Consider the following 18,602-nt stretch of genomic DNA (forward strand, 5'->3'; position numbering starts at 1 on the left):
GCACTATGAACAAAGCTAGTGGAGGTGATGAAATTCCAGTTGAGCTATTTCAAATCCTAAAAGAGGATGCTGTTAAAGTGCTGCACTCAACAAGCCAGCTAATTTGGAAAACTCAGTAGTTGCCACGGGACTGGAAAAGGTCATTGTTCATTCCAATCCCAAAGAAAGGCAATCCCAAAGAGTGTTCAAACTACCACACAATTGCACTCATGTCACATGCTAGCAAAATAATGCTCAAAATTCTCCAAGCCAGATGTCAACAATACGTGAACAATACGTGAACCATGTTCAAGCTGGATTTAGAAAAGGCAGAGGAACCAGAGATCAAATTGCCAACATCTGCTGGATCATCAAAAAAGCAAGAGAGTTCCAGAAAAACATCTATTTCTGCTTTATTGACTATGCCAAAGCCTTTGACTGTGTGGATCACAACACTGTGGAAAATTCAAGAGATGGGAATACCAGACCACCTGACCTCTTAAGAAATCTGTATGCAGGTCAAGAGGCAACAGTTAGAACCAGACATGGAACAACAGACTGGTTCCAAATTGGGAAAGGAGTACGTCAAGGCTGTATACCGTCACCCTGCTTATTTAACTGATATACAGAGTACATCATCAGAAATGTTGGGCTGGATGAGGCACAAGCTGGAATCAACATTGCCAGGAGAAATCTCAATAACTTCAGATATGCAGATGACACCACTGTTATGGCACAAAGAGAAGAACTAAAGAGCCTCTTGATGAAAGTGAAAGAGAGAGTGAAAAGCTGGCTTAAAACTCAACATTCAGAAAACCAAGATCATGACATCCAGTCCTATCACTTCATGGCAAACAGATGGGGAAACAATGGAAACAGTGGCAGACTTTATTTTTTGGGGCTCCAAAATCACTGCAGATGGTGACTGCAGCCATGAAATTATTTTTATTTTTATTTAAATTATTTTAAAATTTATTTATTTATTTATTTTTAATTTTTACTTTACAATTCTGTATTGGTTTTGGCATAGATTGACATGAATCCACCACAGGTGTACATGCGTTCCCAAACATGAACCCCCCTCCCACCCCCCTCCCCACAACATCTCTCTGGGTCATCCCCGCGCGTCAGCCCCAAGCGTGTCATATCCTGCATCAGACATAGACTGGCATTTCGATTCTTACATGATATTATACATGTTTCAATGCCATTCTCCCAAATCATCACACCCTCTCCCTCTCCCTCTGAGTCCAAAAGTCCGCTATACACATCTGTGTCTTTTTTGCTGTCCTGCATACAGGGTCATCATTGCCATCTTCCTAAATTCCATATATATGTGTTAGTATACTGTATTGGTGTTTTTCTTTCTGGCTCACTTCACTCTGTATAATCGGCTCCAGTTTCATCCATCTCATCAGAACTGATTCAAATGTATTCTTTTTAATGGCTGAGTAATACTCCATTGTGTATATGTACCACAGCTTTCTTATCCATTCATCTACTGATGGACATCTAGGTTGTTTCCATGTCCTGGCTATTATAAACAGCGCTGCAATGAACATTGGGGTACATGTGTCTCTTTCAATTCTGGTTTCCTCTGTGTGTATGCCCAACAGTGGGATTGCTGGGTCATAAGGCATTTCTATTTGCAATTTTTTAAGGAATCTCCACACTGTTCTCCATAGTGGCTGTACTAGTTTGCATTCCCACCAACAGTGTAGGAGGGTTCCCTTCTCTCCACACCCTCTCCAGCATTTATTGCTTGCAGATTTTTGGATCGCAGACATTCTGACTGGTGTGAAGTGGTACCTCATTGTGGTTTTGATTTGCATTTCTCTAATAATGAGTGATGTTGAGCATCTTTTCATGTGTTTGTTAGCCATCCGTATGTCTTCTTTGGAGAAATGTCTATTTAGTTCTTTGGCCCATTTTTTGATTGGGTCGTTTATTTTTCTGGAATTGAGCTGCAGGAGTTGCTTGTATGTTTTTGAGATTAGTTGTTTGTCAGTTGCTTCATTTGCTATTATTTTCTCCCATTCGGAAGGCTGTCTTTTCACTTTGCTTATGTTTTCCTTTGTTGTGCAGAAGCTTTTAATTTTAATTAGATCCCATTTGTTTATTTTTGCTTTTATTTCCAGAATTCTGGGAGGTGGATCATAGAGGATCCTGCTGTGGTTTATGTCGGAGAGTGTTTTGCCTATGTTCTCCTCTAAGAGTTTTATAGTTTCTGGTCTTACATTTAGATCTTTAATCCATTTTGAGTTTATCTTTGTGTGCGGTGTTAGAAAGTGATCTAGTTTCATTCTTTTACAAGTGGTTGACCAGTTTTCCCAGCACCACTTGTTAAAGAGATTGTCTTTACTCCATTGTATATTCTTGCCTCCTTTGTCAAAGATAAGGTGTCCATATGTATGTGGATTTATCTCTGGGCTTCCTATTTTGTTCCATTGATCTATATGTCTGTGTTTGTGCCAATACCATACTGTCTTGATGACTGTGGCTTTATAGTAGAGCCTGAAGTCAGGCAAATTGATTCCTCCAGTTCCATTCTTCTTTCTCAAGATTGCTTTTGCAGCCATGAAATTAAAAGACACTTGCTCCTTGGAAGAAAAACTATGACCAACCTAGATAGCATATTAAAAAGCAGAGACATTACTTTGCTAACAAAGGTCCATCTAGTCAAAGCTATGGTTTTTCCAGTAGTCATGTATGGATGTGAGAGTTGGACTATAAAAAAGCCGAGTGCCAAAGAATTGATGCTTTTGAACTGTGGTGTTAGAAAAGACTCTTGAGAGTCCCTCGGACTGTAAGAAGATCCAACCAGTTCATCCTAAAGGAAATCGGTTGGTCCTGAATATTCACTGGAAGGAGTGATGTTGAAGCTGAAACTTCAGTACTTTGGCCACCTGATGTGAAGAACTGACTCATTTGAAAAGACCCTGATGCTGGGAAAGATTGAAGGCGGGAGGAGAAGGGGATGACAGAGGATGAGATGGTTGGATGGCATCACCGACTCAATGGACATGAGTTTGAGTAAACTCTGGGAGTTGGTGATGGACAGGGAGGCCTGGTGTGCTACAGTCCATGGGGTCACAAAGAGTTGGACACAACCGAGCGACGGATTTGAACTGATCCTCCACTCATTCAATGTGTTTATGGTGTTCCCACTATAAGACAGGTGTTGTGCTAGGCCCTAAGACACGGGAGACAGATATAACATGGTCCCTGCCTAACATTTTCATGAACATGATGATCTCACTGAGGCATCAACAAGGTTATGAAGGAGGCGCGACAGACAGTATCTTCCTTTCCAGCACTGATAAAGAACTTAAATATGTAATGGAGGATACATGTGCTAAATAAGCAAATAAAAAATCTGATTAGGGTCTAAAATTTTTCTTCGGAAAACCTTGGCCTTGAGGGCTCTAGTTACTAATACTCATGTGAATCCACATGTACATCAAGTTGTTGACTAGAAGAGTTCCTCCCAAGGGCCAACCCTAAGATAGTAACATGAGCCAGAATGAACACCTCACGAAGATGAGGGAAGGAAAAGGTGTTAGAGAAATCTTACCTTTTGCTCAAGGTCACTTGTTAGGAAGCGGATTGCGACAGGTTCCGAGACTTTGTTTTTAGTTTTTTTGACGTGCCATTTTCTAATAAGTTCCTCAGGTTGGCAAGAAGCAAAGAGTAATCCAAAAATCTGGGCTGCTGTGAGCCACACCCAGCTGTGCGGATATCTCAAGTGGGACTGCACATGACCTGAGGGAGCCAAAATGCATTCTCAGACATCTCAAGGCTTTCCTGACTCTATGGTGGTGAGCACAACTAATTTAGGCATTTCTTGAGTATCTACTATGTGCTTGAGTTTAGGAACCAAAGATGAACAAAATAGTCCCTGAAATAACTACAGAACCAACTCCTACCATGAGAAATGACATGAGAAGAGAGATCTGAGTAAGCCTAAAAACAGGCCAGTTTCAGAAGAACTTAGCTTCAGATTCAAGGAGGTAAGGTAACATCAACAACTGCAATTTCAAATTAAAATTAAATATATATATGAGTACACTCATTTTCTCCTAACTGTTGAAATCAGTGGCACCAGGTAGCTGACTGGAAAGGTATCATTTAATAAGGCATTCTGTGTGCCAGCCATAGGCTAAGTGTATTACACATATTAGCTCATTTAGACCTCACAACAGTTCTGTGAAATTGGAATTGTCATTCCCAGTTTATAGTTCCAAAGGGGGCTAAGTAATGTGCCAAGCTGCACCAGGCAGAGAACCAAGCCTGGACCCAAGCTCAATCTGGCCCCAAAGCTCATATCCTTAAATATGGCCTCTTAAAGGATCTTCATTATGTGCCCTCAAAGCTCATACTCTTATGCTACTCCCAGAGCCACTCTCCATATACCACACTGGGAACTGCAATAGAAAAGCCTTGGGTTGGGGAACAGGACTAAAATTTTGAACGATTGTGTCACATCTGAGTTTTAGTCTATGCTATATTTCATGAAGATGGTTTTACTTTTTTTTTTAATGAACCATTGTAATATCTCAATGGAGCCATACCAGAGTAGGCTATACACTAACTTAGTAACTGGATTATTTTTCTCATAAAATCATGAGTTCTCTTGAAACAAATGGTTATTTAAAGCATTCATTGCAGTGTCTACTTCCTAGTATTTAGTTTTGATTAATCAAAGCTAAAATGTTTAATTAATAATTCTAGGATCTTATTTTTTATTTAAAGAGTGTTACATAACTTAAATATTTCCATAGCAATGAAATGATTTAGTAAATTATGGCACATTTACATACAATGGATTATTTACAGCCAATTAGAAGGATATCTATTAAATATGTTATATATAATATGCTTACTTAAATATAAACAGGATATAAAAGTTACATGGAATTAGGCAACCTCAAAAAAACCCTATGGCTATTTGACTAAGTAAGACTGGATGGAAATGTGTAACAAATAAGTAGCAAGGAGGACTTCGGGAAACTTCTTCCTTTCTTTTACCCCTACATAATTAACATAGTTGGGCTTCCTTGGTGGCCCAGTGGTAAGGAATCCACTTGTGATGCAGGAGACACAGGTTTGATCCCTGGGTCAGGAAGATCCCCTGGAGAAGGAAATGGCAACCCACTCCAGTGTTCTTGCCTGGGCAATCTCATAGACAGAGTAGCAGCCTGGAGGGCTACAGCCCATGGGGTCACAAGAGCCAGACAATACTTAGCAACTAAATAATAATTAACATAATTAATTTTTATTTATAAATGAAATATATTATTTATGAGATTATATAATTTGCTTTTCCTCCCAGAAAAACCTACTTTCACTGGGTGCCACTGCCTTCTCCGAATCAATCTGAAAGGCCTATTAAATCTTTTTCTTATGAAAAATAAAAAATAAAATAAATCTTTTTCTTATGAACTTTCCCCCTGATATTATATATTCCTAATGTATTTATTTTTAAAGAAAAAGGAAATACTCACTCCAGATTTTACTCAGAGTTTCAGAGGGCTTGGTAAACTGAATGATATTACATTCCTTGATGAGTTTACTTATCAGTATAAGAAAACTGAACAGAAGGCGATCTGCAGCTTTTTCTTCAGTCTCTTCCATGATCTAAAAGTAGGAAGAATGTTAAATTAATTAAGACAATAATTTCAAAGTATTCTACGGACATTTTTACTCCAGGATATACATCTATAGCAGGGTTTCTCAACCTCAATACTGCTGACATTTTGGGCAGGTAATTCTTTGCTTTGGGGGACTGTGCTATGCATTAGAGGATGTTTAGCAATACTCTGGCATCTACCCATTAGACGACAGTAACACCCTTCGGTCCTCCAGTTGTGACAACCAAAACTATCTCCAAACATTGCTAAATGTCCCCTAGGGGCTTATGAAATTTTGATCATCATATACTATAGAAGATAACTTAATCTTCATTTCAAAAAAGAAGAACTGCACTGAGTTCTTACTTTTATTAATAAAAAAAAATTTTTGACACAAATATTTAACCTGTTAGCTACACTACCTCAAGTAAAACTACAAAAATAAGCCAATACTTTCACTCCCTAACAAATAACTTACATCTGTAAAGTTTTCAGGATCAATCTCCTTTTCAATCACAGGGAGAACAATTCCAAGTCTTCTCTCAAAATTGACTCCTTCACTCTCCGCAAAAAAGCCACAGATCAGGGCAGCTAGTTGTCGATTTAAGCGCTACAGAAAATAAAACCATCACAAGACAATAAACTTGGGAGGCTATTTCTAAAACTGAAATGAAGGTGGTTATGACTGTCCTCAGTAGTTCTTTATGATACCAGAAGTCAACAGAATGTGGATTTTTGGTAGCTAATATGAAAAATGCAAAGAAATCTTCATCTCCCTAGAAGAAAATTTTTAAAAAGTGGTATTCATGATTATCCACTGAATAACTCTTTTCTCATTTTTTATTAAAAAAAAAAAAAAAAAAAAAAAGCGTTCCAGGACCCCTGCCCAAAATTCCATGCTGATTTTAAAGCCAGTGTTACATTTCGACGTGTTGTTTGTATTCCACAAAGATGGGCCAGTGATGATAGGGCTATATTTAGTTGATGTAATTATTGGCAAAATACATTCTATAAATTGCATAAGCAGATATTCATCAATGGGGATGAACTGGAAACAAAGATATCAATGGAGATTGGTTAAGTAAATTATAATACATTCATGTAGTGGAGTAACTGGGCAACCCCTGACCTTGTTGTGGGAAGACAGGTGATTTTTATGTTGTTCTCTATTTGTTGTTACTCTCTGTAACTTCTTATAGTTTCTAAAATTTCTCTATAAGCATATATTATTACCATAATCAAATAAAAACAATAAAGCTATTTGGGAAAAACTAATTCAACAATGTATAATATGTATTCTTAAAGTATAAACACCAAAAGCTCAGTATTCTTTGCAGTATGACTATAAGCAACCCTGACCTTCTTTGCCCCAAACCAGGTGGTAACCATATCGAAGAGCCAATCTTTTTTCTCAAGGCTGATTTTACTGAGTAAGGATTTGATTGCCATGGATGCCATCTTCTTACACGTGGCAGAGTCATCGTTCACCATCATTAGACAAAGAGGAATAAAGAACATTCCACAGTTCTCATGGAGCAGTCCCTAAAAGAAAACAGATACTTATGAGCACACTGAGACCAGAATTCTCACATATGTCCTACCAAAGGAGGACCAGGGGCTCCCAGGAGCCACAGCTAACAGAGAGTCTGTCTCTGTGATTCACAGTACCTGAGGGAACGTGTCAAAGAGATAAGCAATCATTTCCAAAGCGGACTCTCTCCCGGTCTCATGTTCATAACTAGGGTAAGAACATCAGAAGGACTTGTTAGTAACTTTAAAATTGACCAATAATTATTTTTAAGAATTTAAAATATTGCCTTAAGGTGCCAGTCTATTTCTTAAAAAGTGGGAAAAAACTCCATTTCCCCAACTTTAATACAGGTACTTATCAGGCTACTTTGCAGTTTAAAATATAACTGTTAGATTTTTACTGTTCTCCTAAGCAGACTTTAAGGACAACTGATGATCAGACTGAACTGAAAAGCAGCTTACAGAACTGCTCTATGAAGCCATGTACAGTGCTTGGCAGTCAAGCCAGTGGTTCATAGGAGAGCACCCTGGGAAAATGTGCCATTATGTTTTGACTTTGCTCTTTTCAAGACAGCCCACACATTAAAAGGAGAAGGAACCTACCCCCGCCCCACTGCCTTGTATGGTTTATGACTTCAACTTACGTCAGTTGAGCAAGCATGAATTCCAAGTTTGGTCGCAATTTGTCACCCAGAGGATAGTCAAGAATGTACTTCAGAAAAACCTAGAAACAGAAATCACACAAGAGATTATTTGGAGCCCATCTCTCCAGGATTCCTTTTTCCTCACCTGCTTTCTGGGACACACTGGTAGGCTACAAATAGTAGGGTGATAAGTTAGGTGAAGTCTACCTCCTGAGTCAATAACTGTGCCTCTCCCCTCTCCTCCCACTTCACTTCCTCAGGTCCTGCCTGGTGAAGAGTCAATCCTGGCCCACCATGAGCCTGGATGTTTAGAGCTCCAAATCTCAGCTCACACCCTGGCAGGTCATCACTCTGAAAAGAGGCTTTGGTGAACTGAGTATGGACTGTGGTTCAATCCCATATTTCTCCTGAAATAAGACTTCCCTGGTGGCTCAGATGGTAAAGCCTCTATCTCAATGCGGGAGACCTGGGTTCAAGCCCTGGGTTGGGAAGATCCCCTGGAGAAGGAAATGGCAATCTACGCCAGTACTATTGCCTAGAAAATCCCATGGACAGAGGAGCCTGGCAGGCTGCAGTCTATGGGGTCGCAAAGAGTCAGACACGACTGAGTGACTTCACTTCACTTGACTTCACTTCAAGAATAGCAATAATAGTGATAGTAATAATAACCATTGCATTTACTGAATATCTTCTGTGTGTCAAGCACGGGATGAAGTGTTGCTCAGTTGGTTTTCATACTCCCTTAGGAAGTAGATATGACCCCTTTTACAGATGAAGAGAATGGAATGGGCACAGAAGCTAAGTAACTTGCTCAGGTGATAGTACCAGAATCCCATGCCTAGTGTATCTACATCCAAAGGCTCTTGTTTCAGAGCCTTCAAACTGCTGTATTATTCAGCTTCCTTTATTAATAAGCTGTGAGAACTAAGCACACCATTAACCTTTCCAAAGCCTGTTTTTCCGTCAACCATAAAATGGTGATACTGTTTCCTTTGAAGGGAAATTACAAATAGAAGCCGTGTATGTAAAGTGCTGGGCGTGCAGCTAGTGCTTAATAAATAGCACCTGGCCCTCCTGCTTCCTAAATAAGTTAACTTTCTCTGAGGATAGCCTCAGCAGCCCAGCCCTCCTTTAACTCCGAGTTCATATTTGCAATTCAGAACCTTCTATTTCCTGGGTTGATATGTGGTGATATTATCAGGACAGATTTATAAAAACAAACCTGCTAAATGTCATTCCTCTGCCTACTGATTTCAATGACTTTTTGTTATTCTTAGAACAAAGCCCTAAATCTTTAACAAGACTACAAGGTTTTGCCATATCTGGGCACCTTCAACAAACTAAGCTCTTACCCACCTCAAGGCTCATATTCCAGCCTGCAAGGCTAAGCCTTATTCTTTCTTCAAATTCTGCTTACATGCCAATCCTCAGGAAAGCTTTCCCTCACTGTCCCACTAGGGTGGTCTTCCACTGTGTCATATGTTCTTCCATATTTTGCAGACTTCAATGAATGGCATCATACCACTATGTCAAAGGTTTTTCCTTCTCTGAGGTATACAAGTAATGGTGTGTCTTTAAGTGATGAAATAGAAATATGACAGTATTGTTTTCCTCATGGCACTTACGATGATTATAATTAAATAACCATCCATGGGATTTCTTTTTTTTTTTTCCATTCGTGGGATTTCTGCTTTGTGTGTGTCTGCTATAGGACATATAGGGACTCTGACTTGACCATCATATGGAAATCTTTCTTGCAGGTTACCATGCTGCCAAGGAAAATGTATTTCTTCATCCATCTGAAATATGCCACATAAGGGCTATACTCAAAATGCTCCTTATACTGAAAAATAGCCCTGTACTTGGTATGTGAATGGGCTCCTGAGTCTCAGAATCAAGCAACAGCATGACACAAAGTTTTCAGAATTCAAGCAGTGTTGACGTCTCTCTACCTAAAAACTAAACAGAGAAGGAAGGGCCCAACCATGGGAACAAACTTCTCTCCACAAACCTGTCTGCACTGGACTCTGGCAGGTTCGCTTTGTGCAGAGATTGCCAGCTTGGATACTTTCCGCATGACATCATCAATTTCTGGGACCAACAACTTTCTTGATAAAATGGCCTAAAACACAAAACGAGAAGACATACTCATTTCATGTTTTACTGCAAATGGCCTCTTGTTTACTAAGCTGACCTGATGTTCAAGTAGCCTCAGGCAGTTTTCAAACATAATGAAAGTATCTCCAAAAGAAAAAGAATATAAACTTTAAAAAATGGTTATAATGGTCAATTTTATGAAATGTACAAGTAAAGTACCTGCCTTTGTACAGAATTCTCTGAAGTGTAATATAGAGCTCACATTCAAACATTTTGGTAAGTAGATATGTTAGCTTATAATTAATAAACCAAAAAATAATAATCTTTTTAAGAACTATCTACAGCTAGTCAGAGCACTATGTTCCATGTAATTCTAAATATCTGACATGAGGCTTGTACATGCACAACCCAACAATCTGGTGATGCCATACCTTTAGAAGACCAAATGCAGTGGCTTGTCTTGTAGTATCATAGATGTCCTCCTCAGCATATGCTAGTAGAACTTGAAGCTGCTTTTGAGTTATCTGGTACGACTTCACTTTCTTCACAAGTATGGTCACACACTGCAAGTCAACAACAGTGAGGTTAACAGAACATCTCACAGACCAGCATCCAGTGGAATGATAAGGACTCAATACAACAGCAATGTTTTTTCACACAGTATACTAACGCTCTGGCCTTACCAAATTAATCTGGAAGAAATTTTGACCAAGACCATAAAGGATGATGAGGAAAATTCACTATGTTGCTAGTCCTGGTCCTGGCTTTTTCTAAGTGCAAGTGAAAACACCTCACCTTGAAACAATTTACCACCAGGTGGAAGTTCTGGCCCCTGGCAGCCCCAAGTTTTGCATAGTCCTTCAGCAAAAGAAAAAGGTGTTTTGTCAGCTGCTCTGCTTTTGTTTCTATAGATGGCAGGGGGAACCTCAAGATCCAGATCAGGCATTGCAAAGCACCTGTGATCACCTGAAAAACAAAAAACAGAGAAAGCCAATTAACTGATGAAGTGACCAAACTCAAGAATCTAGCACCCGAGGCTGTGTAGACTCTGGGCAATCAAGCTGAAGGAATGAAGCGCTCTGGCAGTCTACTCAGGAAGCACTATGCCTGAAGTGTAAGAATAAGATAAGGAAGTTTCCTCTTTCCTGTTGGAGAAGCACCACACAATGGAAGGTACAGCCCAAGCAAGTGAGAAAAAGTGCTCACTTATCACATTCTTACCCTACTATGTGTAAATGACTAGATGGGGTGGCTAATTTTAGCATTTCTTTTTTTTTTGAAAATCACATTATAAATCCCTTTCCAATTTTCTAGAATGGTTCTTTCATGTAATCCATTCTTATTGAGCTTATATAATGTCACAAGACGCTCTACAGAGTGTTAGAAATACGACAATAGAAAGGATGCCATTCTGCCATTTAAAGAGTAGATAGCTAACTCAGAAATTAAGCATGAGAACTATGACCTATAATTTGATATAGTTATGTGGAGTGCCAAAGATACGAGAAATGTGCTGGGATCAAGTGACTACAAAAGCATAGATCAGGTGGTTCACTTGGCTCACCTCTACCCAATAGATGCCTACACTCTGATTGCTGGAATGGCCTTACTGGCCTAGATCAGATGAAGACAGAGGAAAGAGCTTAGGAGTCAGAAAAACCAGGGCTTGAATCCCAGTTCTGCAGCTTATTACCTGTTTGACTGCAGAGATGTTCCTTTACCTCTTGGCACCTTTATTGTAAAACAGGCCACCTGATAAGGTTGGCAAGGTGTGGGCTTTGGAGTCTGACAGACTGAGGCTCACATCCTAAATCTGTCATAGGCGACAAGTCACTTAGCTAAAGGCCTGGATTCCTCATCTTTGAAGTAGAGGCATAAATAACATATACTTCATGGACTGTTATGAGGAATCATAGCAGTGAGCAGTAGTGACAAGGAGAACGAGATGATCACTGCCATGGGGACAGCACCACTTACCCTCAGGAAGTTCTGAGGATCAAATGAAACAACTAATGTACCTAGAAGGGCTTTTTTTTTTTTTTTTTCCGGCTTCATTGAGTGGCATGCGGACCTTCCCAACCAGGGATTGAACCTGTGACCCTTGCATTGGAAGCACGGGGTCTTAACCACTGAACCACCAGGGACATGCCTTAGAAGGGCTTTTATAATTATTAAGGGCTCTCCATTATTATTAAATTGCTATTAAGGGAGCAACTTAATGCACAGAACAGAGGTGGTTCATGTTGTAAATGTCTTTAAAAACTCAATCACCCTGTGAAGCACGAGCCTAGAAACAAGTTTTAGGTATTCTGCATGACAACAGGTCCTGTGAAGCAACAGATGCTCACCTTCACGTCCATGGAACCCAGGCAGTCTATGAGGAGAGACACAAAAGGATCCAACATTTCCAGGACATGTTCACTTGAAGACTTGACCTTGGAGGTCTTCAGACTAAGGTGCAACAGCTAGACATTTTAAAAAGATACTTCATAAGAATGAGGTTAGGCGTAAGAATAAGATTAAGACTAAGGGCATAAGAATGAGGTTAAGGTGAAATGATTTTGAGACTAATGTGCAAAGTTAAGATGCTTCTATTTGAAATTGTAAAAAGTGCAAAGAAAAGGGAACCACCTGGGAGAGTCTCAGTAAATGGAGAAGGTGGGAACTCACCATGCAGCTGAGATTCGAAGTTCATTTAAGAAGTGGTTATTGCTCAGCATCTACTGATTCTATGCACTGGCCCAGCATGAAGGATGTGGCAATAAACCAAGATGTGCAGGGTCCTGGCCCTGATGGATCTTGGCCAGGAAGACAGACTCTAGGGAATAATTCACTATAAAAGGAGGGTGCTTTGAGAGTTCTGTGGGGACCTGGGCAGAGGGAGGAATAGATGGTGAGGTACTGGGGTGGGAAAAGTGTAGTCACTCTAGAGAACTGAAGGGAAGCCCTGCATCCAGCATGAGGCCATTCCCCTGTGGCCCAAATGAAAGACAAGGCTCTCTCCTGGGAAAATGGGAGCCAATGAAGGATGAAAAAAATATATACAATAAAATGATCAAACTTGTGTTTTCAAAACCTCACCATCTTTTTAAAAGATTTAACAGTAGTTCAGAGGTACAAACTCATAGGCAAAGCAACAGTGAAAGCACTGTAAATATTAGGTCAGAATCACTAATTCTGAGAAAGTTCTACCGTCAAAATAAGTAACAAACAGTAAATGGACCAATGTAGCTTAAAACGAATTCCATAATTTATGGTAAAAAGTGTTTCCAGAGGAAATGAGCAGTACTGGAAACTCAGCAGAGGATTAAAAGGCACAGACTCACTGTGGGCCGCAAGTCTTACTTAAGGTTAATTCTTACCCGAAGCCCAGACTCAATAAATATGTGCATGTTGGTTTTCTTGCTCACGACAGCTTTCTGTCCACCTCGAACTGGAGCTGGGGGGAGCAGAAGACAGCTCTGGGGTGGCAGGCGTGGATCTGGTGCAGGGGTTGCTGGATTCCTGTCAATCAAATGGAATGAAAACCAGTGGAAACAAACACATTGAGATGCTGCATCCCCAAAAGCTACTGCCTCTTTCTGGTAAGGAGCATCCAGCACCAAATAATGTGCTCTTGGCTGTGGGGTTTTTCTCCCTTAACCATGAGACACAGAAGGGATGATCAGTTTGCTGATCAAAGTTTCTGAGGAGGTGAATGCGCATCTCAGTTAAAGTCAACAGCAAGAGGATGCTCCCTTTGACTTCTGAAAACAAATGCCAAGGAGTCTTTCTTAGAACACCCCAGAAGCAAAATCCAAAAGAAGTTCACAAATAGGTATTTAAACATCTTTGGAGGTCTAAGACTCTGTTTGGTCAGAACAAGAAGTATATATTTAAAATCTACCCTAACTTGGATTGAATAAATATCTAAAAAGTGGTGTCAGAGAAATGTTAAAATAATTGGTTGCCTTCACAGCTACTTCATTCAGCAGAAAAATAATCTTGTGTTGACATGTATCACTTGGAAGGACCTCAGTCCAAACACCACAAAGCAGTACCATCTCACAGCTCAGATAAATATACCTTTTTTTTTTCTTTTACTAAAGCCAGTTATTAAATGAGTCCACTTAAGATGCTGAGAACTGAATGGCTTATTTGAAGCAAGCACCTAAAGGATACTTGTTTTTTTCAAACTTACTTTTCTTTCTGTGTTAACAGGGGGAGATTTTCGCTGACCAAACCATAACTAAGCAACAGAATGGATTCTGCTGTCATTTCCTGGTTTACGAGTAATCCTGCTGTGATTCGGCGTAAGGTTTCGTGAACTTTCCGGGCCAGTTTTAAACTTGTGGTACTTTGTAAGATCTAAAGGCAAACACAAATGCAAGCTGAGGTGACAGACGGCATTTTGATTCGTTATAACAGTACTTTTATACATTATTTTTAAAATATGTTTTTTCCTAATTAAAAATGAAACATTTTTAATAAAATTTCAAATGTAAGTATAACATAAAATCAAATTTACCCAAGACCTCATCCCCAGAAATAACCACTGCCGTTAGTGTATGCCTCTGGAGTTTTTGGGCCTCTCTGTATTCTCTTTGTTGTTGAGGTCTGGGCACAGGGCTGGAGATAGGACGTGACCCTTGGAAGATGCCAGCCTTCCAAGTACATTGAATGCAGGGATTTACAGACAAGCACGTACACATCAACACAATGCAGTCACTCCTCACAGGAAACCATGCTAATGAAGACAGATGATTGCCAAGTCTCAGGGCAGGATATTAGGTACTGGGCCAAATCAGAGGAACTTAATGGGAGCTTAGCACCATCACCCCAGGACAACCCTCAGTGTGTCACAGCTAGTCCTCTGCAGAGGACATGGTATTAGTAACTTTCATTACTTTGAAGGGACTTGATAATTTACATGGAAAACGTGTGCTTTGTCGACTCTTTTTCATCTTAAAAACATAGCTAACGTTCTTAGATCAGGCTCAGATAAGCTAAATGTATTTCAGGAACAATCAGGGAGTGAATCTAGCATCAAAGCACGTGGAATTAGTTGATTTACGTCATTAGATAGGGTTTTTTGCTCTAGGTTTAGTATGTAAAACTGTAATAAAGTGAATTAATAATGCTTGTTGAATGTTCACCCCTGCAACAGGCACAGCGAGCACTCTGAAGGCAGGTAAATTACAGTCCCTGCCCAATAGGAGGCAGAATGAAAATGGAAAGAACGTGAGCTTTGAAATTCCAGCTTCAGAAAGATCTGGCATGAAATCCTGGCTCTTCTCCTTATGCATGTTTCTTTCTACCTTTTTGAGCCTGAATTTTCTTGTGTGTCAGATGGAAGTACTGTCAGTCTCAGGGATGGCTGTGCAGATTAGAAGACATAATGAAGCACAGTGCTAAGAACACAGTGATATGATCAATAAATGCCGGTTCTCATCCTCTTGGCAATCTGGGAGCAGCAGTCTCACTCCAAAGGCTATTCTCAGTTACTGATGGGACTCAGCTGTGTAATTCACCTGTAATTCAATTTCTGTTGCCTTTCCTTCTGCATCTCATGGTTTACATCTGACTCCTGGATCAGAATGCCCATCTCAGGGCTGCCAGACACATGGTACTGGTGTTCTTAGTACTAAAGTGAATCACGATGTTCAAGGCTCTTTTCAAGAACTCAAGATACTGAAAGGTGGTGATGCCCTATATTACATTCAAGTCCTTACCTCTTTTAGTGGAAGGATAAGTTTTGTAACCTGATCTTTTCCTACAAACTTGCCCAAAATTTCATAAGAATCGTAACTCTTGCTTCTTCGTGCCTCCATGACCTTGGAGAGGATCTGCTTTACTTCCTTCTCTTCAGCAATGGCACCAAACAACTCGTGGTTAAAAATCTTTAAAAGGAAAAAGCTAGATGGTAATTATGTACACTCAAGCAAGATATGCCAACACAAGCAGTCTCTGCTTATTGTTAATTTCTATTAGATTTCACTTTTTTTCAATGTAGCTTAGAGACCAATTACAGAAACACTTCAAAATTTCCACCAATGGAAAACAAAAGAATACTACATAGATTTATATATATAACTATATAACATACAAACAGGGACTTTTTTTGATATTACCAAAAAGTAGCTTAATTTCCCTTTAAGAAAGTCTCATGATATTTGAAATTTAATTATCAAAATTAATTCATTTAAAAACACAGTCTCTAAACTTTTAATGTATAAACAAAGGATTGTGTGCCAAACTTAGTGTCTTTCTAACCCACCTTCCAAATTACTGTATTATCCAATTTTAAAAGTTGAGTGTTATTAATTTTTCACTATTATACATACAGTTCTGGTGAATATACATTTGTACAAACCCCAGATCACACCTGATTATACCAACTCAGGACCTACAGCAGGGCACCCATCTCATGTCACTTGAATCTTAGCTTTTTAAAACTCTTCCAGCCTAAGAGGTGAGACAGTACATTATTTTCATATTTATGTTTTATATTTATTATATGTTTATATGTTTGTTTATAGGCTATTATTGTGTCTTATTTTGTGAAATTATTTGTGTTCTTTGAACTCTTAAAAAAAAACACCAGAATTCCTTTCTCTAAATCTTACCTCAATCATTATATCCAAACAAGAGTCCAAACTCCCGACTTGTAGCTTGTTGGTGAGGCCTTGCAGCAACATATAGACAGTGAAAGTCAGCACATGGACCTGAAGTGAGATATATGAGAAGAGCACAGATGGTCAGGAACACCACAGTAGGAAGAACAAGATCCAGGAGGACTGCAAAGGGTACACTCTGATTATATATCTGTCAGCACTGCAGGAAGCTTTGCTAAATGACACATATTTATATCAGGGTCTAAAATCCTTTAGCCAAATGGTCACTTTGTAGAAAAGATACTCAGAAACACATCACATGCACAGGGTCTATCACTGTGACCAAATCAGACCAAGCATTTATAAAGAACAGCATGCATGCTAATTTGCTTCAGTCATGTCTGACTCTTTGTGACCCTGAGGAGCCCACTGGGCAAGAATTCTGGATTCTCCAGGCAAGAATACTGGAGTGGGATGCCAGGCCCTCCTCCAGGGGATCTTCCCAACCCAGGGATTAAACCCCAGTCTCTAATGTCTCCTGCACTGGCTGGAGGGTTAATAGCGCCACCTAGGAAGTCCATAAAGAACAGCATAAGTCTTGAACTTTTAAAAACCAACCTCTGAATTAAGGAGCCTACATGAAGAAAACAAGTTTCTGCCCTCTACACGAAGAAAACAAGTTTCTGCCCTTAACAGTGATCACACCTAGCATTCCTTAGAGCTTACTATGGGCTAGACACGGTATTACTACTCACATGCACTATATCGTTTATTCCTCATTCACTCTATCTATGGTGTAGGAGAAATAGCATCAGTGCTTTCACTTGAGGAAGCTGAGACACAATAAGGTCAAGCAACTTGCCCAAGGTTACAGGAACAGGAAGTGGTGAAGTCAGGATCTGAAAGCAGATGGTGCCAGAGTATACACAGAGTACGTTCTCTACACTGCTTCCACTGCTGTAAGTCATCAAGGTAAACAGGTAATGACCATGTGCTAAGAAAATACACTTGGCTGTCAATATACAGACTGTATTTTAAAGGCATAATTTCATATATATCCACTTATGATCTTTAAGTACCTTTAATATATTTAAAGTGTTTGCTGAAGACACTGGATGCATGGAACCACTACTGGGGAAGAACACCAGAGTGCAAGTACCACCAAACTTCCAGTGAGTTTACCCCTGTTTTCTATATGGCTATCCCCAAGCCAATATGGAAATCACGCTAGGATTCAGAGAAGTCTATGAGAAGTCCTGTGGCTTTAGGAATAGCAGAGAAAACTCAAGAATGTTCCAAGAGAATAAGGAAATCTGTTTTTGTTTTCCTTTTCTCCATTTCCAACACCCCAAGGATCCTGTGGTGATGGTGGCAGTGGCCTAGACACAGGGGCTCCAGCAGCCACAACTCTGCAGGGAGACCTTCCTTTCCTTCAGTGGGACTGCAATTTGGAAAGGGTGGGCCCACAAGCTGTTTTTCTCCTCTCCAACTTGCCACTGCCTAGCCTCTGTGTGGTTATAGCTGTGGGAAGTGTGTGGCAAAGTAGGAGAAACAGCCCCAGCTTTGTATCTGGAGATCTGAAACATGGAAAAATAAAGTGTTAACAAAGAATCAGAAGATATGGAACTAAGGAAACTTGAGAAGTGAAAAGAAAAATAACTGACATAAGAAAATTTACTGGATGGGTCCAACAGCAGGATGGAGATTAAGAGGAAGGAGTCGGTAAATTATAATATGAATCAACAGAAATTATGTAATCTAAACAGAAAGGAAGAAGACTGAAAAATAAATGTGAACCACGCATCAGGGATGGACGCTGCTGCTGCTTAGTCGCTTTAGTTGTGTCCGACTCTGTGTGACCCCATGGAATGTAGCCTGCCAGGCTCCTCTGTTCATGGAAATTCTCAGGCAAGAATACTAGAGTGGATTGCCATGCCCTCCTCCAGGGGATCTTCCTGACCCAGGGATCAAATCTGGGTCTCCTGCATTGCAGGCAGAGTCTTTATCGCTGAGCCACCAGGGAAGCCCCCAGGGATGGATGGGACCCTTCAAAAGAGTCTAATATACAGTTCTCTGAAGTCCCAGAAGACAAGAAAGAGTGCAGTACAGAAAAGTATTTGAAGAAATAA

General features: G+C 39.9%; 1 protein-coding gene across 1 annotated transcript in view; it reads right to left on the reverse strand.

Moving 5' to 3' along the window:
• Positions 1–18,602, reverse strand: part of UTP20 (UTP20 small subunit processome component) — an 86,271-nt gene that overhangs the window by 4,645 nt on the left and 63,024 nt on the right. The window contains exons 44-57 of the mRNA XM_040234892.1: positions 16,486–16,584; positions 15,592–15,759; positions 14,061–14,227; positions 13,243–13,384; positions 12,229–12,345; positions 10,676–10,846; positions 10,312–10,443; positions 9,795–9,905; positions 7,784–7,863; positions 7,278–7,347; positions 6,969–7,151; positions 6,088–6,219; positions 5,484–5,616; positions 3,554–3,741 (exon numbers count right to left, since the gene is read on the reverse strand). Of these exons, the coding sequence (XP_040090826.1) occupies positions 3,554–3,741; positions 5,484–5,616; positions 6,088–6,219; positions 6,969–7,151; positions 7,278–7,347; positions 7,784–7,863; positions 9,795–9,905; positions 10,312–10,443; positions 10,676–10,846; positions 12,229–12,345; positions 13,243–13,384; positions 14,061–14,227; positions 15,592–15,759; positions 16,486–16,584 (1,893 nt within the window). The remainder of the gene's footprint in view (positions 1–3,553; positions 3,742–5,483; positions 5,617–6,087; positions 6,220–6,968; positions 7,152–7,277; positions 7,348–7,783; positions 7,864–9,794; positions 9,906–10,311; positions 10,444–10,675; positions 10,847–12,228; positions 12,346–13,242; positions 13,385–14,060; positions 14,228–15,591; positions 15,760–16,485; positions 16,585–18,602) is intronic.

The sequence above is a fragment of the Oryx dammah genome, unplaced genomic scaffold (genome assembly GCF_014754425.2).
Source record: "Oryx dammah isolate SB20612 unplaced genomic scaffold, SCBI_Odam_1.1 HiC_scaffold_29, whole genome shotgun sequence".
NCBI lineage: Eukaryota > Metazoa > Chordata > Mammalia > Artiodactyla > Bovidae > Oryx > Oryx dammah.